General features: G+C 40.4%; 1 protein-coding gene across 4 annotated transcripts in view; it reads left to right on the top strand.

The window, feature by feature from the left end:
• The window catches only part of NSD3 (nuclear receptor binding SET domain protein 3), a 103,677-nt gene that overhangs the window by 62,189 nt on the left and 14,263 nt on the right, over positions 1 to 27,225 (top strand). For 2 of the 4 annotated variants that reach the window (XM_027529669.1, XM_027529670.1), the window contains exons 10-19: positions 2,722 to 2,852; positions 3,456 to 3,584; positions 4,397 to 4,523; positions 10,317 to 10,514; positions 11,209 to 11,382; positions 15,501 to 15,647; positions 18,867 to 19,023; positions 23,651 to 23,853; positions 24,873 to 24,985; positions 25,541 to 25,810. In XM_027529669.1, the coding sequence (XP_027385470.1) occupies positions 2,722 to 2,852; positions 3,456 to 3,584; positions 4,397 to 4,523; positions 10,317 to 10,514; positions 11,209 to 11,382; positions 15,501 to 15,647; positions 18,867 to 19,023; positions 23,651 to 23,853; positions 24,873 to 24,985; positions 25,541 to 25,810 (1,649 nt within the window). Of the gene's footprint in view, positions 1 to 638; positions 2,318 to 2,721; positions 2,853 to 3,455; positions 3,585 to 4,396; positions 4,524 to 10,316; positions 10,515 to 11,208; positions 11,383 to 15,500; positions 15,648 to 18,866; positions 19,024 to 23,650; positions 23,854 to 24,872; positions 24,986 to 25,540; positions 25,811 to 27,225 lie in introns of those variants that run through there. The other 2 variants (XM_027529671.1, XM_027529672.1) reach the window with 2 other exon arrangements.

The following is a 27,225-nucleotide window of genomic DNA, read 5'->3' as shown; positions in this document are numbered from 1 at the left end:
TTAATACCTGTTTCCAGCTTTTCTCCTTAAGATTCTGGGGTTTCACTGGTTTATAAACTAGGGATGTGACGAATCCACTTTTTTGGTATCGACTGAATACCGAATAGTAGCTATGGCAATGGTTGGCAAACCTGGACAATGACAAATCAGACGAGACCACCTGATTGAAAAAAAAAAAACTTGCCACGTTTATTTTTTACAGTGCTGTAAAATCTTTTTTTTTGTAAATTAAAATGATTCATAGCCTACTTATGGCCATTATTTGCTGATCTTATGCAGAATCTATTTGAGATATGCACAAAGTTTAAGAAACCTTAAACTTAAGTCTGTACTTTCTGTGTGCAATTTGACTGCAGTACAAACTCCATAGCATTGATTCGTGCGTTTTTTGGTGAGATCAGACTGTATTTAATGCCTGTAGTTTACTCTGGGCAAATTGCATTATTAAAAAAAAAAAAAAAACACCAGCCTCTCTGCATTCTCGGGGAGAAGTCTGCAGCGATGGTCTCCGTGGAGATCCTCAGCAGAACTGAACAGCCTCTCGGAGGGAACACTGCTTGGCGGAGCTCCAAGAAAAGACATCGCGATCGCTGCGAGATTAGGAGGCCTGATTGCGTTGTGTTTCCACCATTCCACAGGGTCGGCGGACCGGGGCGTGCAGGGCTCTGTCAGATTCAGTGACAGCTCCGTCTCCGCAGCGATTGAGGAAACTGTGGACTGAGATTCCTGTACAATTTCATCCCAGAAACTCCAGACTTGTAGTCTCCATGCAAGATTTCTTTGTCGGCGGCTCGATAAAACAGTTTCTTTGTTTTCGATTTTGATTTTGCCAATCATCACTATTGGCGTTTTCCTGCCTGGTTTCTTCTTCAAGACTCTGAACAATTGCTTTAACATTCAAATGATTTTTTTTTTTTTTTGGTCTGAGCTGGATGGGTACAGCTTAAATCATGGGTCCAGCCTAAAAAAACCATCGTTTAACTTACACTGATCAATTTCAACATGGACTGTTTTTGGGGTTTTTTTTTTGTTTTTTGTTTTTTTCGGTTTTACGTTTTTAAATAAAGCATCATTAATGCACATCGCAGGGTTTTGCCAAACAGCCCAAACTGTATACATTACAATCATTAAAAGCTCTTATTTTTTTTAACATTAGTGCCGTTATCATGGAGAACAGCGTGGTGGCTGCCTGTGGGCAGTCTGTCCTTTTTCTAGCATTTTCAGAAACTCATCGGAAATGGCGGTACCTGTGTTTCCCTCCGAAAGCCTCTCAGTACAGCACTCCTGTTCCTCTGTTAAAACTCCTTGTTAATCCAGTGATCTTTTAGGCCAAGGAAATATGTTGTGGTGGTGTTCTGGGTCCATACACCAACAATGAAGGAGATAGATGTGTGTACTTGTGGTTTTTTTTTAAATCAGCGTTAACACGGGCAGGCACCCTCACTTTATAGATGTAAGGAAACCCTCAGTTGAAAACCTTGTAGGATGGGATGTGATGACGAGGTTCCGGTTAACCTGAGCAGTCTCACGAGGTCCACATCCTCCACCACAGACCGTGGCCACACACCAAGTACTGCTCCCTGCCCAGCCTTTGCGGATCGTCACGGCCCTCAGGAGACCTGTTCCTCCTGGGTCTCTTCTGGACTGCACACCTCCACCATAGCTTGCTGGGCTGATCTAAGATGTCTGTCTGTTGTATGGAAATTTTGGGGGAAAAAAAAAAATGTCCCAAACACAAAACTGTGGGTTGAAATATTAAGCGTCTCCTTGATTCCTTTGGTATCCACCGTGGCTGATCCACACGTTCCACCGTGGCTGTTTCTGTATAGCCTATTCTGCATTAGCCTGAGAGATTGTTGCTTTGTAACTTTTTGCACTATTGTTTTGGCCGGATTTGTATTACACACAGTTTTAAAAAAAAAAAAATTCCACACTATTCTCTGCCTTTTTTTTTTTTTTTCATACTTATTCCTTCCCGCACCAATTCCACACAGAGGCCTCTCATCCAGCTGTTCGTGATTTGGCTGCACTTGAACATTGATTGTCTGTTTACAGCCCTCAGCACTGTGTTGCCTAGATGGCATGACGTATGTCGCGGTGCTGCAGCACTTGTGATGGTCACAGTAACTGCCCTTCACCGAGGAAGTCTCAGATGAACAATTGTGAACATCCAGGATTTATCTGGGGTGGGGGGCAATACTCATCTGAAATGCAAAATTCGGGGGAAAATGGCACTATCCGTGTACAAATCGAATACAAATCAAAGATTTGTCACATCCCTAATAAAAAACAAGAAGGAGGTGTCTCTGCAACCGTATTTGTAAGCTGCACAGTGTGTTGGGTTTTATGTCTTCCCTCCCCCTGCCCCGCCAAATTGAACTGCTCTTTGCATTGCTCCAAATCGATCCGCTGTCCTGCAGTTCTCACCGAGATGGTGTTTAGGTCGGAACTTGGGCTCTGTGCCAGAAAATAGCTTTAGTGCAGGAGCTCGGAATTAAATGTTTTCAAAGAGCGGTTGTAAATTACATCACTCACCATCAGGAAGGTCAGAAGCTTATGAAGTTTTGACTCGTGACTTCAGTGTTACAAAGAGAGCTATGCTTTTTTTTTTTCTCACACTACAGATGAGTTTGGGGAAAGAAAATATTCTCCCACAAGAAAAAATTAAAACAACAAATGTTAAGCACTATTTTAGGATTAATTTCGGTGTGTTGTATTAAGGTGCCAGCGAGATTTCAGATTCCTGTAAACCTCTAAAGAAAAGGAGCCGCGCCTCAACCGACGTAGAAATGGCTGGTTCCACGTACAGAGACACGTCTGACTCCGATTCCAGAGGGCTGAGTGACCTGCAGGTAAGTTTATGTCCCAGAGCCTGGGCGCAGTGCCGTCTTGCTTTGCCAAACCAAGTAACCAAGTAATGCTTTGCCTGGCTCTTTTTTTTTTGGCGAGAATGGGGAATTGGGGAAAAAAAAAATACGGGTAGTAAAGAAACCATTTTGGTTATTTCGTAACTTAGGAGTCTCTTAACTTTGCTGTTTACATCAGAGGTCTCCAACCTCCGGGATCTAAGACCGGATGACCCGAGGTGGAGCTGATGTAGTAATAAGAGAAATCAAACGCACAACAAATGTAATGCACTTGAATCATCCCGAAACCAACCCCCCTGCCCCACACCCCCAGTCCATGGAAAAGTTGTCTTCCATGAAACCTGTCCCTGGTGTCAAAAAGGTTGGGGACTGTGGTTTTACATAACAGAAGCGTAGTTTTTTGTTTTGTTTTGTTTTTCATTTTAACAGTTTCTGTCAAAACAGCAGACATCTGGTATCCAGGGGTTTTAGAAAGAAAGAAGAGGTTGTGGGAAGGTTTATTTGACCAAGGCTTACTAGGATTTTCACAGCACCTAATTTTGAGGAGATTTTTGTTTTTCTTAAAAGCCTGTTCCGTTTTCCACGCAGGCAGGCTTTGGAAAGCAAGTCGATAGCCCTTCAGCTACTGCAGAGGCAGACGTTTCTGATGTGCAGTCCGTGGATTCCAGTTTGTCACGAAGAGGCACTGGAATGAGCAGGAAGGACACTGTGTGTCAGGTAGGCAAGGGACCTGTCCTGCAGCCTGAAACAGTTGCCGGGACATCCTGCCAGTAGAACGCTTCCATCCTGTCAGAGAGGGTAGTATATTTCTTTAAAAAAAAAAAATTGTATTCCTTTATTTGGCTTCATTGGGTCTTCCTTACAGTATGTGGGATGTAGTTCCCTAGTTAGGGATCGAACCTAGGCCCCCTGCATGGGGAGCAAGGAGTCTTAGCCCCTGGACCACCAGGGAAGTCCCAGAGAGGATAGTATCTTTCTGACTTGGAATATTACTTTAAAGCTACAGACCTCAAAGCCACTTCTGGCTCTTTTCTTCCCTTTCGGAGTTGGAATACTTAACTATTCACATGAAACTGTGGGTCCTCGCTGGGATGTCGTTGCTTAGTTGCTAAGTCATGTCTGACTCTTTTGCCACCTTGTAGACTATATAGCCCACCAGGCTCCCCTGTCCATGGGATTCTCCAGGCAAGAATACTGGAGTGGGCCCCTTTCTGAAAAATACTGCTTTGTGCAGTGAAGCAGAGTTGAAGTCTGTGGATTCCAAAGAAGGAATCATCAAAGATCGAGTATAACTTTTAAACTTTATACATATTGGGTGCAGGGAAGAGTTTGCTAGTTCAGTGGTTCTCAAAGTGAGGGCGAAGGGCTAGCCGCACAAGCACCATCAGGATACTTACTGGAAATTCTCAGGCCCAACCCAGACCCACTGAATCAGAAACCGTGGACCAGCAAGCTTGTCTTCACAGGCCCTCTAGTGGTCCCGACGCCTGGTACAGCTTGAGAACTGTTGGTTTTCTGCCTTGTTACAGATCTGTGAAAGCTCTGGTGACTCTCTGATTCCCTGTGAGGGAGAGTGCTGCAAACACTTCCACCTGGAGTGCCTGGGCTTGTCATCACCCCCTGATGGGAAGTTCGTCTGTGTCGAGTGTAAAACTGGTGAGCATCCCTATTCTGGTAGATACGGGCAGCGGGTCGGGGTATGCAGGGCCTCTGTCTCCTCTGAGTGTACAGAGGTTACATCAACCTCTGACTGTGATGGTTACATCACAAACTGTAACCATGGGGAGCTGTATTTTTAGTGGAAAGATGGAGGGGCCAGAAATTGGTTTGGGGGTGGGTGTTACCATTTATTTCTTTTACTCCATATGTAGGCTTCCACCAATCAAAATAATTTATAGAGAAAGAAATAGATAAGTTTTTATTTCTTCTGTGTCATAGCCTCGCTTCTAGGTAAAGTCATGGAAAGCAGGATGTTACCAATAATGTAAGTGAAGAGTCACCTGGTTGTGAGATGGCCTGGTAGTGCTTCTAGGAACCTGTTTGTATGTTTTTGTGGGCTTTATCTCAGTTTTGCTGTGAGGAACTATGAGCCAGTTGGATGTCAAGTATTTATGATATGCTGACCTTACCATTGATACTTTATTATTTTCCTACTCTTTCTCCCCTTTATTTGGATTCTCATAGATACTTATTTTATACTTTTTTACTTGTGTGCCTCCAAAAATCTTTTGTATATTCCAAATTCCATTAGAACAGTAACTTTGTTTTTAACCAAACACTTCCTAAATGCCAGCTGCTGTTAATACTCGGCATTTTATCTTCTTATCTTGTTTGATCCTCATTACATTATGAGATCGCTACTATTATTATGTCCATTTTACAGAGTGTGAAACTGAGGTTCAGAGCGTTTGGTTCCCAGCCTTGCCCAGAGTCACAGACGTACAGGGTGAAGCTGGGGTTCCGGCCCAGGAGGCAGAGCTTGACCCCAGAGTCCTTGCTCTTTCCCACTGCCTTCTGCCACCTTGACCCAGTAGACGGGGATCATGTATCATATATCCTGACCACACCCACACACCCTTACTTATATACACAGGCAAAACCTAAGCTACAGAAGGTGTTTTAAAGAAATAACTTATATTTTTCCCTACGTAAGGTATCGTTTTATTGATCACATTTAGACTCTGCAGAAGAACTTTTGGACAGTTTGCCAGCTGACAGCCTCAGAGTCAGATCATCTACACATTGTTTTATTTGGCCTTCAGAATGAGTTCTGGACGTGTAAACACACAACAAGCACGTACTCTTGGTTCCCCACCTTCCCTACCATGCCCCTTTTCTGAAACTCTGTCACTGAGTCGTTGATGTGCCTGTAGTTTAAATTAAGCTTTCAAATTTTCAGCCTGTAGTTTAAATTACTGATGGGAAGGACCATGTATCTCAGTATTAAAACACTCTTAGGGCTTCTTTTCTAACTCTAGAATCCAGCAGAAATCTGCCAACAAATGTTAGATGTAATCTAATTTGGTACACATCTGCTAGAAAATTTAAGAAGGAAATTTGCTTTAAAAACAATTTAAGTAAAACAAAGTTAGAGGACTCATACTTCCTGATTTCAGAATTTACTACAAAGCTACAGTAATTAAAACAGTGTAGTACTGGCATAAAGACATAAACCAATGAAATAGATTAGGGAGCCCAGAAATAAACTCACATATATGGTCAAATGATTTTTTAACAAGGGTGCAAACACTGGTCAATAGTGTTTTCAATAAATGGTGCTGGGAAAATTGGATCCACATTCATTGAACTTGAACCCTTACCCTATGCCATATATATATGTGTGTGTGTGTGTGTGTGTGTATATATATATATATATATACACATATAAATTCAAAGTGATCAAAGACCAGAACATAAGAGCTAAAAGTATAAAACTCATAGGTGAAAATACCAGAAATAAATAAATAATCCAATTCAAAATTGAGCAGACATTTCTCCAAAGTAATAACACAAATGGCCGGTAAGACATGAGAAAATGTTCATTTTCATTACAAACATCATTAGTAATTCAGGAAATGCAAAAGTAACTTTTTTAAATTGCTTTTGATACATTTTTTTATCACATGAAAATCAGTTGGATACCAATGTGGTACACTGCCAACATATTAGGAATATAAACTCAGATTCTTTAGGAAGTTTTTTAATTTGTTTGTTTATCAAAAGATAAACAAACACATTATATGTAAAAAGTATTACAGGATACATGCCTGATAAGTTCTTATACTTCCACTTTCTATTGTTTAAGACAAATGTGACTTCTGGATAGAAAACATTTTCATTGGCCCTTTTGAATAAAATGTGTAACAGGCAGTTTTACTTGTTACTTTCTTATTCTAAGAAGACCATAGTTTTAGGAAGACCATGTCCTACTGGGGCTTCCCTGGTAGCTTAGTTGGTAAAGAATCCACCTGCAATGCATGAGACCCAATTTGATTCCTGGGTCAAGAAAATCCCCTGGAGAAGGGATAGGCTACTCCAATATTCTTGGGCTTCCGTTGTAGCTCAGCTGGTAAAGAATCTGCCTGCAAAGTGGGAGACCTAGATTTGATTCCTGAGTTGGGAAGATCCCCTGGAGAAGGGAAAGGCTACCCCCTCCAGTATTCTGGCCCGGAGAATTCCATGGACTGTATAGTCCATGGGGTCGCAAAGAGTCGGACATGACTGAGTGACTTTCCCATGCCCTAGTGAGGAGGGAGAGCAGTGGAATCATCCCCATGCTAGAGCCCTAAGCCTGAGTCTTACAGGGATTTATAGCTCAGCTCTGTTAGTGTAATGGCACTGCTCGTTACAACAATTTTCATTTATATTAGACTTACTTTGATCATTATGAAAGCCTATTTCATTTTTACATGGAGCAGTTTATGCATTAGATACAGCCAAACCTTTTTAAACTTTAATTTTCTTTTAATTTTTTACATTTATAAAAGTTATTTTAAAAACAATAGTATTTCTTTCTTATCTATCCATATGTTAAAATATAATTTGAAATCATATATATGCAATGGGACAACAGCAACCAAAAAAAACCCTGCTGTTCTTTATTTCTGTAATAAAAACAATTTTTAAAAAAATTTGAACATCACTGTTTGTAAGTACTAATTTTGAAGAATTTTTGTAATTCACCCAATTTAACACTGCTGTATTTTATTTCTGCAACAAAGCCAGTTAAAAACGACAACAAATATTTGAACATCACAGTTATAAGTACTGATTTTAAAGGATCTTTATGACTTAGTCAAATTGTAATGGTTAGCTACTTCCAAAACCACATCTAACTTTCTGTAAAAAATCAAAACAAAAAACTATTCCTTGTACATTTTTTTCCTTCAGAATTTTTATAGCATCATAAGAAAAATGAGCAAAAGACTTGAACACTTCCCAAAAGATGAATCCAAATAAATAGCCACTTAGAATTTCCATATGTCACAAGACACAAAATGAAAACGCCAGTCCTGATTTTCAAAGGCAGATAACGACAGCTTTCGGTTGTTTGCAGTTACAAACAGTACTTCAGCCAACACCCTTCTACATGTACAGGCCTTCTCTAACGCAGACAGCAAGTAGAATGTCTAGGCCACAGAAAGTGGATGTCTCCTTTCAGAATGGACACTGCTCTGCTGCCTTCTGAGCTAGTTCTTTCCAGCTTAACTCCCACCAGCAATGCATGAGTGCCGTTTCACCACACCCTGATCACAGCCAGCACTATCAAACTCTACATTTTTTTCCTATTTGATGAATTTTTCCAATGTTACTTGTGGTTTTAATTAGCATTTATCTGATTACTAGTAAAGTTGAGCATTTTGGCATATGTTTATTGGCTGTCTGTCTTTTTTGCTTTCTGTAAATTGCCTGTTCATACCCTTTGCCCACTTTTATATTAGGCCATTTCTACATTGATTTATAGTTCTTTATATCGGTTCAGTTGCTAAGTCACGTCAGACTCTCGTGACCCCATGGACCATAGCCCACTAGGCTCCTCTGACCATGGGATTTCCCAGGCAAGAATACTGGAGTGGTGTGCCATTTCCTTCTTCAGGGGATCTTCCTGATGGAAGGGTCGAACCCCATGTCTCCTGCATTGCAGGTGAATTCTTTACTGCCGAGCCACCAAGGAAGCTCATAAGTCTTGTGATCTTTGCTTATATATGTTACATATATTTTCCCCATGATTCTTCTTTATTTTGTATTGATTGATGATTGGCTAATACATGGATGCTAAGTTGCTTCAGTTGTGTCGACTCTTTGTGACCCTATGGACTGAGCCCTCCAGGCTTCTCTGTCCATTAGATTCTCCAGGCAAGAATACTGGTGTGGGTTGCCATTTCCTCCTCCAGGGGATCTTCCTGACCCAGGGATCAAACCCGAGTCTCTTATGTCTCCTGCATTGGCAGGCAGGTTCCTTACCCCTAGTGCCATCTGGGAAGCCCGATTGATTGGTTACAGCATAGCTGATTTATATTAGTTTCAGGTGGAAACCATAATGATTCAATATTTTCATAGAATATACTTCTTTCAAAGTTATAAATTATTAGCTATATTTCCTGTGCTGTACAATATATCCTTGCATCTTACCTATTTTATTGTACATAGTAGTTTGTACCTTTTAATCACCTACGCTTATCTTGCCCCTTTTCACCACTCCTTCCCACGGTAACCATTAGTTTGTTCTGTTTCTGTGAGACTGTGTTGTTATATTCATTCATTTGATTTTTAGATTCTACATATAAGTGATAATATCACATATGAACTCTTTATATAACAAAACATAATCCTTTGTCATCCTTGTTGCATTTATTTTTCTACATCTGTTTGTTTTTCACTTGTTCCCATTTTTTGTGGTTTTTTTTCTTCCCCATTCTAATTGTTTCTATCTCAAAATGTTTGGCAGATTGACCAGTGGAGCCATCTGAGCTTCAAAGTTTCTGTATTGGTTTCTAATTGTAGTTTCAATTTCCTAAATAGTTTATAGAACTATCATATTTTCTATTTATTTTTGTGCCAGTGTTAATAAGTTCTGTTTTTCTAGGAATCTATTCATCCAAATTTTCAAATTTATGCAAAAAGGTAGTGACATCCTCCTATTTGTTTAAACATTTGTAGGATTTGTAGTGATGCATCATTTTGCATTTCTGATATTCTTAATATTGCTGCTTTTTCTGCATTTTTTTATTAGTTACTTGTTGCCAGGGATATCAGTTCTTTTTCAAAGAACCGAGTTTCAGTTTTGTTAGTTCTTCCCAGTACCTATTGACTTCACCCCCTTCTTGCAGAGTGCATTCACTGGTGCAGAATTCTGGCTTGGTAACAGTTTTCTTTCAGCCCTTAGTGATAGCATCCCCTGGCTTCCAGCTTTCTCTTTCCATCAGCTTTCAGTCTTGTATCTCTGAAGGGGATTTTAATATTTTCTCTTTGTCCTTGATTTTCTGCAGTTTTAATAAGACATCTAGCCATAACTTTCTGTTTTTATTAGGATCATGAGTTTTCATTTTATGTCTGATCTACAAATGGAAATTGTGATTATCTGATGACATCTGTCTTCACTGGTTATTTGTTTATTCTCAGTTGGGAAGACCTTGCCACTCTCAGGTGTTGAAAAATTCTGCTCTAGGTTTTCTATGGACTCTATTTTAGTGTAAAGTGAGAAATGGGGATCTGAATTGCTTTTAGTGCTGTATCTTCAAATGGATGATCAATTATTGTAGAAAGTCAATTATTCTAGCAAGTTTTATTGTCATATTTTAACTATTTGTATATTAAAATCTTTTTGTATATTAAAATCTTACACATAGTAGTAGAATCTGTGGAGGGAGGAGTTAGCTCTCTGATATCAGTAGCTGCTTCTGTTTAATCCAGATTTTCTTTAAACTGTGTTCCTCACCAATTTTGCAGGACAGCACCCGTGTTTTTCATGTAAAGTGTCTGGTGCGGATGTGAAGCGTTGCTCTGTCAGCGCTTGTGGGAAATTTTACCATGAAGCCTGTGTCCGCAAATTCCCCACTGCCGTCTTTGAGTCAAAAGGCTTCCGCTGTCCCCAGCACTGCTGTTCCGCCTGCTCTATGGAGAAAGATATCCACAAAGCAAGTAAAGGTAAAACAAAGCTAACGAAGGGGACAGCGTTTGGGGTTGTTTTAAGTGCAGTGGCAAACAGTAAGCACGTTATTATAAAGAACATTGGGCATCCTCCCTTTGTTTATCTGTAGCTATTGCAGCTGGGCCACAGTAGATAGTAAAGTAAGTGGTAAATAGATAGTAAAATAAGATAGTAAAAAACACAGTCGTATCTGACTCTCTGTGACCCCAGGGACTGTAGCCCACCAGGCTCCTCTGTCCATGGAGTTATCCTGGCAAGAATACTGGAGTGGGTTGCCATTTCCTTCTCCAGGGGATCTTCCCAACCCAGGGATCAAACCTGTGTCTCCTGCACTGGCAGAAGGATTCTTGACCACTGAACCACCAGGATAGCCCTAAGATAAGTGGATTCTAGGTTCTAATCCAGACCATGAGAAGAAAATTCCATATGTTCAAAATTACCCCTGGAAATTCCTTCAACAGGTGCCATACTGACAACCACCATTTCTCCAGCACTGGAGCAGACACAGATTTTTTGAGTGACCTCTAGATGGGCACTACATTTAGGGACCATACAGCATAGAAATGGCAGAGCCAAACTAGTGAGATTTTCATTCTACTATAACCAGCATCATCCTGGGTCCCCAAAGATCTCCCTTTGTGTCAGCAGATGCCTTGTGACCCAGGGTCCTCCCTGACCATCTTCCAATAGGTCGCATGGTGAGATGTCTGCGGTGCCCAGTCGCCTACCACTCCGTAGATGCTTGCATTGCCGCCGGCAGCACCCTCGTGTCTTCCTGCGTTCTCATCTGCAGTAATCATTCCACACGGAGCAGTGGCTCTTCGTCTGCTGTAAATGTAGGCTTTTGTTTCGTTTGCGCCAGAGGTGAGTCTCAGTCCTTTCTCTTCGGGTCTTTCTGGGTTCATTGGTATATTTCCCCGTTAAAAACAAGTTCCAGGAATACCCCTAAGAGAGATGAACACTTCAGCAACCGGTCCCTTTTGTTACATTAGATACTCAGACTGTTAGAATATTAATCCTTCCATAAATTAAGCTAAATTCTGCTTAATTTCTTAGTAACTTAGAATTAAAGATGAGTCCTCAGTGTTCCTATTTGGAGCGTCAAAAGATTGCAGTTGACCCTTGAACCACATGGGTTTGAACTACCCGCACCCACTTGTGTGCACTGTTTTCTCAGTGTGTACTCCAAGACTTCGATCCAGTGTTGGTGGAATCCGCAGATGCGGGAGAGAGACGACTGTAAAGTTACAAAAGATTCTGACTGCGATTCTGACTGTTTAAGGGTCAACTCTCTTCACTTTTCCAAACAATTCTTCTGTTTGAAATAGAATCTTCTCATGTCATATTATGTAATCCAGAGTTTTCAACTAATTTAGATTTCACTTGCAAGGCAAGAAGAGCACATTTATTTTTCAATTATTTATGTTGTATTTTATCATGTTTTGGTCTGGCATCGAGGGAGGCCTAATGGGATACAGCCAAGGCAACATATGGGGTGTATTACTTAAGAGCCTGCAGTGCAGGCTTTCTTACTTGCCAGCTGTTGATATTTAAGTCTGCCAAGAGATTGATCAATTAAAAACAATATTGTGTCCCTGAGGGTGTCAGTGAACTTGAGTTCATGATAAATCTACAGTAGAATTTCTTTAGTTGAATATGATACGGAGTATTCAGCTTTACAGAATGTCTCAGCTATATTATAATAAAAACAGTGTTTAGTGTAATATAAAGTGTAAGCATTTTAGAAATCAATTAATATCCCCAAACACAGTTTGTTGGGATTTTTTTGTCATAAATGCTGTTTTCTAAACTTCCCTTAGTGTGAAATTCTTGAAAGGATTCTATGGCATATCAGGCCTATTAGATTATACTTAGCCCATATTGCGGAGAAGGCAATGGCACCCCACTCCAGTACTCTTGCCTGGAAAATCCCATGGACAGAGGAGCCTGGTAGGCTGCAGTCCATGGGGTCGAGAAGAGTCAGACACGACTGAGCAACTTCACTTTCACTTTTCACTTTGATGCATTGGAGAAGGAAATGGCAACCAACTCCAGTGTTCTTGCCTGGAGAATCCCAGGGACAGGGGAGCCTGGTGGGCTGCCGTCTATGGGGTCGCACAGAGTCGGACACGACTGAAGCGACTTAGCAGCAGCAGTAGCCCATATTGAAAAAGAAGTTTGAGATCTTGTTTTCTTTTTTTAAAGAATTTTTTATTGGAGTATTGTTGCCTTACCACGTTGTGTCAGTTTCTGCTGTACAGCAAAGTGAATCAGCTCTATATTTACATATATCCTAACCCTTTGTTTGGATTTCCTTCCCATTTAGGTCACCACAGAGCATTGAGTAGAGTTCCCTGTGCTGTACGGGAGGTTCTCATTAGTTATCTACTTTATACATAGTGGTTGTGTTTTATTTTGTTTAGGAGACAGTTCTTTCAATTTGGTAAAAGTACTATAAAATATTTTTAATAGAATTTAGCTAGTGTGATAGATCTTGAGTTGTTTTACTTTTGTAACTCTCATTTTAAAAAAAAAAAAAGGACCAGAGGAGGTGGACAATAAAGGATTAAGTAACTGGTAGTCCTTGTAGCAGCCAGCTGAGTCAGTGTACACATTGCTTTGAGCTGGCCTGTTTGGCAAGCATGTGGGGTGGCCGCTGTCAGAGAGAAGTGCTGGGTAGAACAGTGAGGGCAGCTGTATTCTGCCCTGAAGGCTGGACGGCACAGGGAGGAGAAGATTGGACGTGTCTCATGCCACATTGCATTAGCCAAAGAAAATGTCAGCATGTGCCTTGTCCCTCTCCCCCTTCCTAAGAAAGGCATGACAGGGTGAAAAAGCTGAATGACTAGCTTTAGAGACTTTCAAATAGATGAGTATCAGTGATAACATAAAGTCTCTGTTGCTTTGTAAATAGTACTTTTACTCACTTTCACTTGGAGTGATGGGGGTGGTGTGTGTGTGTGTGTGTGTAACTGAGCCAACATTTTATTAATAAATATCAAGTTTAAAACTATTGTGTTGGCTTACTCGAGAGTACATTCTGAATCAAGTACCATCAGTAAGTATATCAACCAATATTTGTTTTTGCTCTATTTCATTCAATGATTGGGTGACCTTTAAAGCAGGTGTTTTTTTTATTTAAGTAAGGTAGAAAATAACCCCTTGTCAAGGAACCTAGTTTTAGAGCAAATTCTAACCGTTTTAACTTTCATGCCTTGATTAAAAGCTTGACATAATGGAAACTCCATGTTTTAACAACAGGATCACATTTGGATTTTATCAATTTGGCAGTTATTCTGCAAGATTTGCTGTACTGAAATGCCTTTTTAAGAACAAGATTATTTAATTCCCAAATACTCTAACTGCAGCTTTGCACAGTAAACAGAAACGTTCATTTTCTTTTCCAGCATTTTACAGAAAATGATTCTAAATAGATCAGATGCTAGGATTTGAGAAGGGCTTAAAAGTTCTCCAGAAGTAAATGATATGTGTTCCTTTATCAGTTTTTATAGAGGGTCTCCTTTTTTAAGGGGATCTATTGTAATAAATCCACACTTATTAAAAGGGATACTTCAGTCCTTTATGTTTTGGCGTTAGGAAACTTAGCTTGTGTTGCAGTTGTTTCTCCCTCTGCACAGAGGATTTTTGTCTTAGTTCCTGGTTATTGGTTGTTTAAAATCATTAAGCTAATTCTTAAAGTCTGAAATATCTGGAAATATTTTTGGAAATGCTTCAGTGTTTAGAGGAACAACCCACCTCCCCTGCCCCTCATGGTGTTTGTCATAGGTGCCATTTCAGTGCAGTAGAGATTCTTCTGCATTCCCTTTCATCTGGAGGGTGCTGTAAAATAAAAGTTACTTAGCATTCTAAGTTGTTCTTCCCTATTTAAAAGCCACTGTACCACTTTTCTCTATTAAATGTATAAAATTCATTCAACATTATATAACCTTTATTCAAAGATTCTTCTGTATTACCAATTAGCAATTTCAAGTTCCATTCACATGAGAGATATTTCCTGAATCTGTCTCAGTGTCGAGCAGCACCAAATGAAGATAACATCCACCAAAAATAATAAATGGTCACCCCTTTAGAAACAAAACTCTTCCCTCTTCTCAAAAAGATCTCTGCGAAGCTGCTGTCATGATTTGTACTGTAAAGTCTTAGATTGTTATAAACTGACCGGTAACCACAAACAGAAAGTTTCCCTGGTCCTGCAGGTCCCTCAGCCACAGGATGGACTGAACTCGGGGCAGGAGGAGGAGGGAGTGGGGAGAGGTGTGTGCTTCAGGTGGGTTAGAGCAGATGGTGTTTCCTCCAATAGGACAGCTGTATTAGTGGATTGAAAGGACATTTTTATAAACCCTTAAGTTGGTTATTATCCTAGCAGGACAAAATTTTAAAGATTTGCAGTACCTCAGTGAAGTTCAGCAACTCACAGCATCTTTAAAATCATGTATCATACTGATAAGAGGAAAGCTTCATTGTCTGACTGAGAAAGCTGGAATTTGAGGGTATCTAAAGATCTTAGCAGAGAGGAAGAGAGGCCCAAGTCTGCTGTTCAATGCTGTTTGATGTATTGAAGGTGACCAGCGTCTCTACTGTGTCATGTAGACAGTTCTTATTTCCACTATTAAGTGATACGTCATTTTGTTCTTTGGGTTGTCATCATAGTCCTTCTAAACATTGAGGAACATAGCTCTGTTTTCCAGAGTGGGTTTTCAGAATGACATCAAACACAGTTTAATCCTCAAATTCGAGTCTTTTTTCTGGGTGTGTAGATTTCTGTGTAGAGATAAGGCACTGAGTAGCCTAAACTCCCTTTACTAACTGTAGAAAGCTTTTTCTGTCAGATCTTTCTTTTTCTTCATATTCTTTTTCCCCCACCTTGAAGCACAGCTACATAGTAGGTGTTGGTTTATTTTTCCTCATGGAATCATGGGTAGTTTCATTGCAGCTCACATCTTTCTGTTTGTCTCGTATAGGGCTGATAGTGCAGGACCATTCAGACCCCATGTTCAGTTCCTATGCCTATAAGTCCCACTACCTACTGAACGAATCAAATCGTGCAGAGTTGATGAAATTACCTATGATTCCTTCTTCGTCAGCTTCCAAAAAGAAATGTGAGAAAGGTAATAATCAAAATAGTTTATCTCTTACTTTTATTTTTGCATTTCCTATTTTTTTTCTCTTTAAATGAAGGGGGAAAATGTATGCCTGTCAAGCACCATCTGTTGCTTTCAGTAAATTCTACCTTGGTGGCTGTGACTGTCTTCATATGGCTGCAAAATTATTAAAAAGGGCTTAAAATAATTCTGCTATTACAAATTTTTACTTACACTTCTTGAATAAATTTTCACACATTCCATATATCTGTAGTTATTAAAATTGAAAGACTAGGATTCTGCTTAATATAGAAATGTATTCTGAGACCTCTTTCTCTTTTGCCTGAACTACCATTCATTGTAGAATAGAAGAGACAGGATGTAATTTGTTACTAACTTTCAACTAAATAACAAAATAGGTTATTAAACAGAAGGGAACAAAGATAGCTGACACTTAAAATTTTGACTCTGGAATACATTCTGTCATTTTGTTTCTTAAATGTTTGCTATGAAACCTAATTGCCCTTCTCTCAGGAGACATTGGTGGGCAGCTGGGAGAATGCACAAATACTGGAGCTTGAAAGGCAGCCCAGCAGAGCTGAAGAATAACTTATGGATAATTTATACACAGAGAACAAAGAGCTAAATGTATATCTTTATATTCTCCCAGTTAATTTAATCTATGGAAGAAAAATCTTGTGTTTTGCCTTACAGAGCCTACGTGTAATGCAGGGGGGGAAAAGTAGTTTAACAATAATGTATTATTGGGGGAGTTATTATTCTAGAGGGTAAGATAAATAACCTAGAAGGTGAAGGCCTTTTCCGGTATACATTTCCGTTATGATCTGGGGCCAGGCTCAGAATCTTTAAAGAAAATTTAATTCATTTTTTTTCTTTCTTTGTGTTGCCTGCTGCTGATGTATGTTTGCTGTTTGTCAGACATCTGAAGTAGCGACCCATGACTAAAGGAAAGTATAACTAAGCAAGTTGGTTAGAACCCATGGAGAAGGAGGCTGAGAGACTATTGACTTTTTTGTCTGTTTTCCATTGAAGTCACAGTATGGCATCTTACTGGTGATACCACCTGTTTCCAAAAAAAAGATGGACATGGGTCTGACTAATTCCATAGTGCAGTAAAATTAGACTACCCAAGGCATTTTAGGAAATGCCTGATTTCCCTCCTGGCGCCTTTATAAAATTAGACAAATTCAATTGTTGCTTACTTTGTGTTCAGTACTCGGTATTGGCCTTGACATGAATTGAAATTATTTTGAGCCCTCTGTTTGCTTAGCTTGAACCGTTATCTTTCTTCTCTCGCACCCTAAAGCAGTTTTCTTGCATAGCACCAAGGTGGAGTGTTCATATTTTTATTTTTCTATTTCCCTGTGTATTTTTGTCAAAAAATCGTGATGATTTTCACTGATGATTCAGGGTCTGTATTTCCTCTGAAATAAGACTTAAAATTCAGGACTATTCCATAATGTTAAAAATGGCCAGCCTGACTTTTCCACGTCAACCCAAAGAATCACATGTCCTCAAAGCTATTTGCAAAGACCGCTCTCCCTACTGGTCATTTCTTTCTGATGGAAAAATGAATTATTTCATTTTATTTTAAACTTACAGAAGAATTCCCTACCTAGGCTGAGACCACTCAGGCAGCTAATCTCTAGGTTGGAGAATTGAAACAATTAATCCACATTGAGATCTTCAGACAAAGGGGAAAATCCAAATGATGGAAGTAAAAGCTTTTAAGCAGAGGAAATATAGTAATTTAATTCATCACTGATTGTACATGGATTTTCTTTTTGTTTTTATGTTAATTAGTTAGAAGTTTGAAAGTCTACAGGAAGACAAGATTTTCTGGAAAATTGATAGCAAACACTCAAAAGGTTGGAGCATATAATTTGATAAAGTTGTATAGTGGGCTCTTAACCTTTTGCTTACAAGACTTTAAATCTCAGTACACTCATGGGTTATAGACTTGGTTTTCCAATGAAAAAATGATTTTTTTTTTTTTTACAGTAAATGTCTTTATTGTATTTCATCTTCAGTGATTAACATTCTTCTCTGTCACTTGTTGAAATACCTAATCTCCCCTCAAATTTCTTTAATTTTTTGCATTTAAAAATAATATTGTTTCATTTGCTGCACCTGTTTTTGTCTTAATACAGAGATCATTTTGTTTTTAAAAGGAGAGGATTTTGCTAGGCTACTTAAAGAGATCTCCTTGTATGTTATTCTTGATTCTACCTGATGCTTCTTTCATGCTATAAAGCAGTGGTTCTCGATATGATGTCAGAAAATATTACAAACAAAATTTTGAACTATGTTTAATATTTCAGAAAGTCTAACGGAATCAGCCATTTGTGCAAAATACAGTTGCATGAGTTTCTCTGTATTTGGCTATGATTTTTAACAATTTAATATGATAAGACTAGTTTTGTTACTGGGATCTGAAGCTCCAATTGGCTATTAGATATTTCTGTAGTTAATTAAAACATAAAAATTATTGTGGCTTTTTAAATGTTTTTTTTGTTTTGGTGGGCTTTTTGGTTGATAAAATATTTGAAAACATGAGTCCATGGGAAAGAGAAAGGGGATCCTTGGTGATGAAAAAGTTGTAAACCACTGCTATATAGCCTGTTTGACTTTCTTTGTCTTTCCTGAAAAGGTAATGATAATGTAATCACAAATTCAAGATCCTTTTGCTTTTTTGTATTCTTACAAGTGAAGAAAAAAGTAGTGGTCAGCCTATTGGCTATTTTCATTCTCGCTAATATTGTTATAAAGGGATTTAGTTAGCTGTGCCACTGGATTAAAATACAAAGCTGACCATTGTTTACTTTCTTAGCTCTCAAGGAGAAAAAAAGAGTACATATTTTTCTGAAAATCTGTTCTCACATCTACTCAAGGCTAAAGATTTTATGCACCTATTTGTCATATGTTAAGAGTCTTAACCCCCAGCTAAACCAGTGCCTTATTAGTCCTCATTTCAGAGGGGTGAAGAGTCATATTTTTCCTACTCACAGTTCCTCACATGCTCTGAGTTTCTGGCCACTGAAGCCCTCCCTAGGAAGGACTGAAGTAGCTAAGTCTGTTTATTGTCTTGTATTTTAATCCATCACTATATAACTCAATCCCTTTGTTAATTTCTCTCAATCTGAATCACATTTAACTGAAAAGATAACTTTCTTGTCTCTCTCTTTCCTCTCTTCTTAGTTATTAAGACTGTTTGTTTGTTTCAAGGTGGACGACTGCTCTGCTGCGAGTCGTGTCCAGCCTCCTTCCACCCGGAGTGCCTGAGCATAGAGACGCCTGAAGGCTGCTGGAACTGCAATGATTGCAAGGCTGGCAAGAAGCTGCATTACAAGCAGATTGTTTGGGCCAAATTGGGAAATTACAGGCAAGTTTTTCCAAGGACAAAGAGGAAGTATTCAATCACTGTTGAGTAGTTCACAGTCTGTACAAGCGTGGCCAGGAAACAGGTACAACACACAGCACAGCCACTTCCTCAGAAAAAGAAAGAAAAACATTTTTAGTCTGGGTTTTTAGAAGACTGGGAAGGTTAGTGGTGGTTAGATTCCCCCACACTGCCCCCCCCTTTTTTTTGGTTGATTGACTTTTGTTTTTAAGTTCTGAAAGTTATTTTATCCTAATGAACTATGGTACTAATAGGATTTGGAATAAAAGGTTTCATATGGATAGTGGGGAAGACTTTTTTCTTTTTGCATTCTAATTAGATTTATGTTCATTCCTGGTTTCTAGTGAAGTTAACAGTTTATATTCTGGCCAAAATAACTCTTTCTGACCCAAAATCTGTTTTATTATAGTTCTAGCTAGAAGCTCTAAACTGTGTGCAAAGAGGGAGCTTTTTAGACTTTAGGGAGAGAGGTATTTCATTAGGAGCCTTTAGTTCTTAAGGGAATGAAGCAAGAAGTATGCATGGGTGCCATTATTTTATTAAATCTTTCTCCTCTTAAGAAGCCTATTTTTGGACCGCCCTTGAGCCGGGGTTGCGGGGCCAGGAAGTCGGACCCCCGAACCTGAGTGGTCGCCATGGCCAAGTACCTGGCCCAGATCATTGTGATGGGCGCGCAGGTGGTGGGCAGGGCCTTTGCCCGGGCCCTGCGGCAGGAGTTTGCAGCCAGCTGAGCAGCAGCGGACGCCCGGGGACGCGCAGGACACCAGTCTGCGGCCGAAAATTTTTCTTTAAAAAAAAAAAAAAAAAAAGAAGCCTATTTTTAACAAATCTTCACGCAAAAGGATAGTGATATGTTTTTAAAATTTTACATTCTACATTTTGAGGTATATGCTTATTATTTTACTAAGAAAATGGATGCTATTCAAAAGAACACAGTGAAGTTCTGCTTTTCAGTTAGAATCCTAAATATGTTTCCATAGAATTTCAAACATGCTGTAATTTTTTTAAACAAGAGTTCTGTCATTTTCTCTGTTTTAAATAAACTGCTTGCTTACCTATTTAACCTTAAAAACTTCATTTTTAGCTGACATGAGGGGCATTGAGAAGCTCCCCTCCAACCAATTTTTTTAACAAATGACAGGAAACTTCCATGTTCTTTTTTTTTTAAATGGACACTTTGACTATATAAATAATTTTCCACTTTACAGCAAAAGATATAAATTTTAAAAGGCAAATATCAAACCAGGTGTACTCGTCTACTCTCAGTAAGAAAAGAAAAATACCTTCCTGAAGGAAAAAGGAGCAGAGAAAGAGCCAGTTTGCAGAAGAAGAGCAAGTGGAAAATAAACATGTGAAAAGTGCCCTGCCTCACTAAAAATGTACATGAAAAAAACAAAGTTTATTTTCAATTAACAGGCTCGCAGAGATTTAAGAATACTAATTCTGCAGCTCAGGTGGGCCTGGAGAGACAAGGGCTCCTGCACAAGAAAGGCATCATGTGACAGAGCTGAACTGTGCACCCCTGGACCCCGCACTTCCCCTTCAAGGAGTGAATCTAAGGAGAGACACTGGACACTCGGGCAAACTTGTCCTGTAGGGATGCTCATTGCAGTGGTGCTTCTAGGTGCAGAAGGAATCCAGATGGCCAGTCAGTAGGCGATGTGTCAATCCATATTGCAGGATGCCTAGAAGACAGAAGAAGGGTAATGCTCACGGTAACATGGGAAATGGCCTCAGTGTACAGTTAACCTCAGGAAGCACGTTAAATAGTACATAGGTTATCTCTCCGTATACGTATACAACTTGTAAAAATTGGAGCTTGCGATATAATACGTTTGTATTATTACCTGGAAAAAACATCTAACGTTAATAGTCTGAGGCATGAGATTATAAGGAGGAAGCGTATTCAGCTTTTCTGTTACACATTTCTGCGTTGTTTTAATTTTTAAAAGAAACTACATTTTTTTGTGTGTGTATAAAACTACATTTAATAATTTTAAAGGTATGTCCTTTTTTAATTGAAGTGTAGTTATAGTGTTGTGCTAATTTCTGCTGTTACAGCAGACTGACTCAGTTACATACATACATACATTCTTTTTTATATTCTTTTATGGTTTATCACAGGGGATTGGATATAGTTTCCTGTGCTCTACAGGAAGACCTTGTTGTTTATCCATTCTCTACGTAACAGTTTGCATCTGTTAACCCCAGGCTCCCAGTCCTCCCCTCTCCCTCCATCCCCTTGGCAACCACAGGTCTGCTTTCTCTCGGAGTCTGTCTGTGTTTTGTAGATAAGTTCCTTTGTGCCATGTTTCAGATTCCACATAGAAGTGATGCCATATGTACTGGTCTTTCTCTGACTTCCTTCACTTAGTATGATAGTCTCTAGATGCGTCCATGCTGCTGCGAGTGGCATTTTTCGTTCTTGTTTATGGCTGAGTCATGCTCCACTGTGTAGACGCACCGCATCCTCTTTACTCGCTCATCTGTCGGTGGACAACTAGGTTGTTTTGTAAATGCTGCTGCTGTGAACATAGGGTGCGCACGTCTTCTTGAATCCTGGTTTTGTCCAGGTCTGTGTCCAGCAGTGGGGTCGCTGGCTCATGTTGTAGTTCTGTTTTTAGTTTTCTGAGCACCCTCTGTACTGTTCTCCCTAGTAACCATACCAACTACATTCCCAGCAACAGTGGAGGAGGGTTCCCTTTGCCTCACACCCCGACCAGCATTTGTTATTTGCAGACTTTTTAATGATGGTGATTCTGACTGGCACACAGAACTTTTATAATTAAAAATATATATATTTTCCAGGAGGGGATAGATACAGGTTTGACGAATAATAGATAAGATATTCCCGGATAGAAATATCAGAAATAGTAAAAAGGCTTTGTTGTTGTTTAGTCACTAAGTTGTCTCTGACTCTTGCAACACTATGCACTGTAGCCTGCCAGGCTTCTCTGTCCATGGGATTTCCCAGGCAAGAATACTGGAGTCAGTTGCCGTTTTCCTCACCAGGGGTTCTTCCCAACCCAGGATCGTCTCCTGCATCAAGCCCTCATCTCCTGCATTGACAGGTGGATTCTTTATCACTGAGCCACCAGGGAAGCCCCAAGGCCTTCAGATAAATTTCAGAATGTTTCCTTTTTAAAACTTTCTTTTGTCTTTAAAAAAAATATAATTGACATTATGTTAGTTTCAGGTATACAGTATGATGACTCGACATTTGTGTACATCACAAAACAATCACCACAATAAATCTAGTTAACATCCATCACCATATATAGTTAAAGTTAGGCCCAAAGCAGAGCTTGACAGGCCAGTGACATTTTATCTGCCTGATTTTATGTCCATGGACTAATTCGTAATGTATTTTTTTCAATCAGACCTCTCTGGGCCCCATGAAACTTTCTTTTCAATGACTAGTTATTCTGATGGGAGACTTCCTGGGGGAGACGTGGGCCTGGAACAAGGGTGGCAGAAATCATACCCCCGTCTGTCTGAGCCAGTGTGTGTGGTTACCACACGCACCCCACATGTGGCCTTAACACGAATCAGAAATACAACCACTGCCCAGCCTGCTTTGAGAGGAACCAAATACTGATTACACAGAATAGTGTTGTTTTTAGCAATTTGAACACAGGCTTCTACCCACGTTTTAATTAACCCACAGGTGAACATGGGGTGCTTTTAGGTGAAGCATGTTCATCACTTATCTTCCCAATAATGCCATTCATTGTTCATCAAGTAAATGGTTTTATGAGGCATGTGTAAAATGCGACTGAAAAACATTACGTCTGTGTGCACCTACTGTTGGTATCAACGATCGGATGTACTACGGGGACCCCCCTCAGTTCCCGACCTGCCCAGTTGCAGGAAATCTTCCAGCGCACCTCGCAGGTGGCTCCCCCAATGATCACTGTGGACCAGTCATCACGTGAAGCATGGTTTTTTTCAGGCCTGTCCCAAATCCCACATCTATTATGATCTAAGATGAATTAGATTCTGAAATACACACTGATAAAAGCCTAGTACATTTGGCCGGAAAATATTTTATCCTGCTTGACTAGAGAGTCAGAAAATGCCAGTTTGAATGGGAGCAGGCATTCTCCCAAGAGTTTATTCTGATTAGCATCAGTTTATTCTCAAAGGATTCCCTTGACTGCCAGGAATAAACTTCTGTAGTTTGAAAGACAATCTTGGAATTAAGAATGTCACATTTGGAGAAAAATGTGACTTTTCCAGGACTGAAATCTGGTTTGGAATATTTTACTGGCCAATTCTAATTCTTAAGTTGTATTGTAGGTTCACTGTTAACCTTATTAGTGTGCTTTATTCTTATGTATACTTTTATAAATATCAAATATTAATATTTAAGGAAGAAATCAGATCGGGTGTTTAGGGCCTAGTTTGTTTAGTCTGTGTTCACCATTTCATGCATTAATTCATTCATCAGTATGTTGTTAAATGACTTGTGCTTTGGGCAGGATTAAAGGTAAGCGAGGTGTTCTGTGTCCTTAGATTTGCAATGAAAATTACACAGTACGAAACCTGTGTCTTTCGGCTCCCGCCAGCCGTGTAAAGCATAGCGCAACTCTCCATCCTCCGCTTTCAGATGGTGGCCGGCCGAGATCTGCAACCCCCGGTCTGTGCCGCTGAACATCCAGGGCCTCAAGCATGACCTGGGCGACTTCCCCGTGTTCTTCTTCGGCTCTCACGACTACTACTGGGTCCACCAGGGCAGAGTGTTCCCTTACGTCGAAGGAGACAAAAGCTTTGCCGATGGACAGACCAGTATTAACAAGACCTTCAAAAAAGGTACGTTGGACGCCATTCACCGTGGCTCAGAACTGACGCTCCTGTTGATCTGTCCGCACGCCTCACTCATGGAGGACATGCCGGTAGGGAGTTTCACCAGGTGTTATGACCTGGCGTCCATAGTTTCCAGTCACGTTAGAACCACCTCACAATCCAATCACTCAGAAAAACCCGTTCAGTGGAGTAGACTGTGCTGTGTGTGTGAAAGAAGTTTTCTCAGTGATCTTACTACAGACGTGGAGATTTTTCTGGGAACTCAGAGTCTCCTTAATTAAGTGAAGCACCTTTGCCACAGAAGAGTAGTCAGCACTTCCCATGAAGAGCCTTACAGCTGTTTTCTGTAAAATTTTTTGCTGTCTAATTTTGTTAAACTTTTTTTTGCTGTGTATTGAGGTAAATCCCATCTACAAACAAGGTTGTGATGGTTTCAGGTGAATAGCAAAGGGACTCAGCCGTACATATCCACGTGTCCATTCTCCCCCAAATTCCCCTCCCATCCGGGCTGTCACATAACCTTGAGCAGAGTTCCCTGAGCTACACAGGAGGTCCTGGTTGGTTATCCATTTTAAATATAGCTGTGTGTTCGTCTCCATCCCACACTCCAGAACTGTTTCCCCACCCCCTGGCAGCCATAAATTTGTTCTCTGTCTTAACAGCTGTTTTTGCAACAAGTTGACGGGAAGTTTAGCTTTCTGGGGCAGAGTGAAGTGAATTTAAATCTGGTACAAGGTAAAAGCTGCTGTCAGGTTCCTGTGGAAACCCCTGACCATTGAAGGGGGGCCTCTTTTCCATGGTGGCAGCTTGCACAGAGCAGTCAGTGTTCAGCTGCAGATGAATTATATCCCATTTCAGTGTTACTCTATCCTGGTGGTAAATGGTTACTTCCAGGACATAATTTTAAAAAGAAAACCTCAGGTCCCATTTCGTGCATGGGGAAGGCAGGGTAATAACAACTCTCCTAGTGGTTTTTGTTTATTTGGTGTGGGGTGTTTTTATGCTTTGTCCGGTCTTATTGGCAGCGTTGGAAGAAGCTGCAAAACGTTTCCAAGAATTGAAAGCACAAAGAGAAAGTAAAGAAGCACTGGAGATTGAAAAAAGCTCAAGAAAACCCCCTCCATACAAACACATCAAAGTGAGTCTTCACCCATGAAAATGCTGGTATTTGACAGACAAGGTGAAACTGCTCTCTTAGTAGTTAGAAGGCCCCGACTGGCTTGTAAAAACTTTATGCTGATTACAGCTCAGTCTGTGCAGAACAAGCTTCTGCTGGAGCATCCGCTGGGAGCCGAGGCTGCTGCGCCGGGAGGGCGAGGACTTTGACGAGTGAGCCCCTCATACTGAGGAACAACACGTTTGATGGGAATTTCTGTGCTTGCTCCTCAGCCTGTCCTGTAACCAGCAAGAATATAGGGATTTAGCCCCTTTCTTCCAGAGAGCCCAGAGCTGTTTTCAACTTTATGAAATGGTCATCAACTGATAGGAGGGGAAAGACACAGGATAAATGAGGACTCGCGTCAGGTTTTGGTATTTTTGTCAACTTAAGAGAGGCAGCTGTTAATCTCAGCTTACTCAACTGGGGAAATCCTTTCTCAGGGTCACCCCACAGGCAGTAGCGGGGCCAGGCGGGCCTGGGTGTCTCCGATGTCCTGTTCAGATTCCTCCCTCCCACTTGTGATTTTGTTGCCAGGCCAACAAAGTGATAGGAAAGGTACAGATCCAGGTGGCAGACCTGTCGGAGATTCCCCGCTGCAACTGCAAGCCGGCCGACGAGAACCCTTGTGGCTTGGAGTCCGAGTGCCTGAACCGGATGCTGCAGTATGAGTGTCACCCCCAGGTGTGCCCGGCGGGGGAGCGCTGCCAGAACCAGTGCTTCACCAAGAGGCTCTACCCGGACGCAGAGGTCATCAGGACCGAGCGGAGGGGCTGGGGCCTCCGGACCAAGAGGAGCATCAAGAAGGTAGCACGGGGCGGGGCGGCAGTGGGTCAGACCAGGACCCGTGCCTCTCAGAGTGTGTCAGTAAGGATTCAGTACACAGGGATTCATTCCACAATTCTGAAACTTCTCAGGTTGAGAGTTTGGTACTTCTGGAGCAAGTAAGAAATGGTTAGAAGAGCAGATGGTAAAGAATCTGCCTGCAGTGCGATCCACGTTTGACCGCTGGGTTGGGAAGATCCCCTGGAGACCGGAATGGCTACCCACTCCAGTATTCTTGCCTGGAGAATCCCATGGACAGAGGAGCCTGGCGCACTGCAGTCCATGGGGTCCCAAAGAGTCGGACACGACTGAGTGACTTTCACTTTTCCTGTGATCAGTCATAAGAAGGAGAAGGGATATTGGTCATTCTATCTGAAATATTTTTTACTTGTTAAGCAAACTAGATTTAACATAGGTAAAAGGAAAAATAGTGAAGTTAAGAACATACTGGACAGAAACTAGCAAACCCAGGACTTTGCTCCAACGTTGTAATTAACCATGAAGCCCCAGTCAAGTCACTTAACCCAGGGGTCTCCAACCTCTGGGATCTAATGCCTGATCTGAGGTGGAACTGATGTAATAATACTAGAAATAAAGTGCACAATGAAATGTAATGCACTTAAATCATCCCGAAATCATCCCCCCTCCCCCATCCATGGAAAAATTGTCTTCCATGAAACCAGTCCCTGGTGCCAAAAAGGATGAGGACTGCTGACTTAACCTCTCTGAGCCTCAATTCCTCTATCTCTAAAATGGATATAATAAACCCTGCCCTACATGTGAAAGAGTTGTGGCTAGTCTCAAATTAGATCATATATACAGAGCAGCTAGAAAAAGTTGAGATCTTTAATACTTATAAATTATCTTCATTCTTATACTTTGAGGTAATTCTTCAAAGCAGTCTCTTTGTTTAACACAGGAAATGTGTGCCCATTGTGGAAAATATTTTAATCCAAATAACTCAATTGAAAATCACCAATAAATCCTACTATTCACACAGTGGCTTTTAACCTTTAGAGACCCTGAGAATCTTCCAGGGTCCTTGTTACAATGAGTGTCAACTGAAATATTGGTGACAGGCCTAAATAATCTGTTTTTTAAAAAGTTTGTCTTCTCCACCTAGTCCCCACCATCACCTTCTGATGTGTACAACTTACAGCCATGTTCTCTGAGAGAAGATGGGCCTAATAGGAATTTAAAATTACTCTTGGCATTTTTCTGCCTTAAAAAAAAAAAAATCACCTTTATAATGAAATGCTGTATAACATAGAACAGAAATTCAAACAATACAAAAAAGATAATAAAGAGTGAAATTCCCCAATTCCTGCCCTCCACACCAGAGAAGACCATTGTTCTTAAGTTGGTGTGTAGCCTGTTAGAACTTTTTCTGTGCAGTT

Source organism: Bos indicus x Bos taurus, chromosome 27 (genome assembly GCF_003369695.1).
Source record: "Bos indicus x Bos taurus breed Angus x Brahman F1 hybrid chromosome 27, Bos_hybrid_MaternalHap_v2.0, whole genome shotgun sequence".
NCBI classification, from domain to species: Eukaryota; Metazoa; Chordata; class Mammalia; order Artiodactyla; family Bovidae; genus Bos; species Bos indicus x Bos taurus.
The sequence above is the reverse complement of the archived record's forward strand: the minus strand, read 5'-3'. Positions and strand labels throughout refer to the sequence as shown.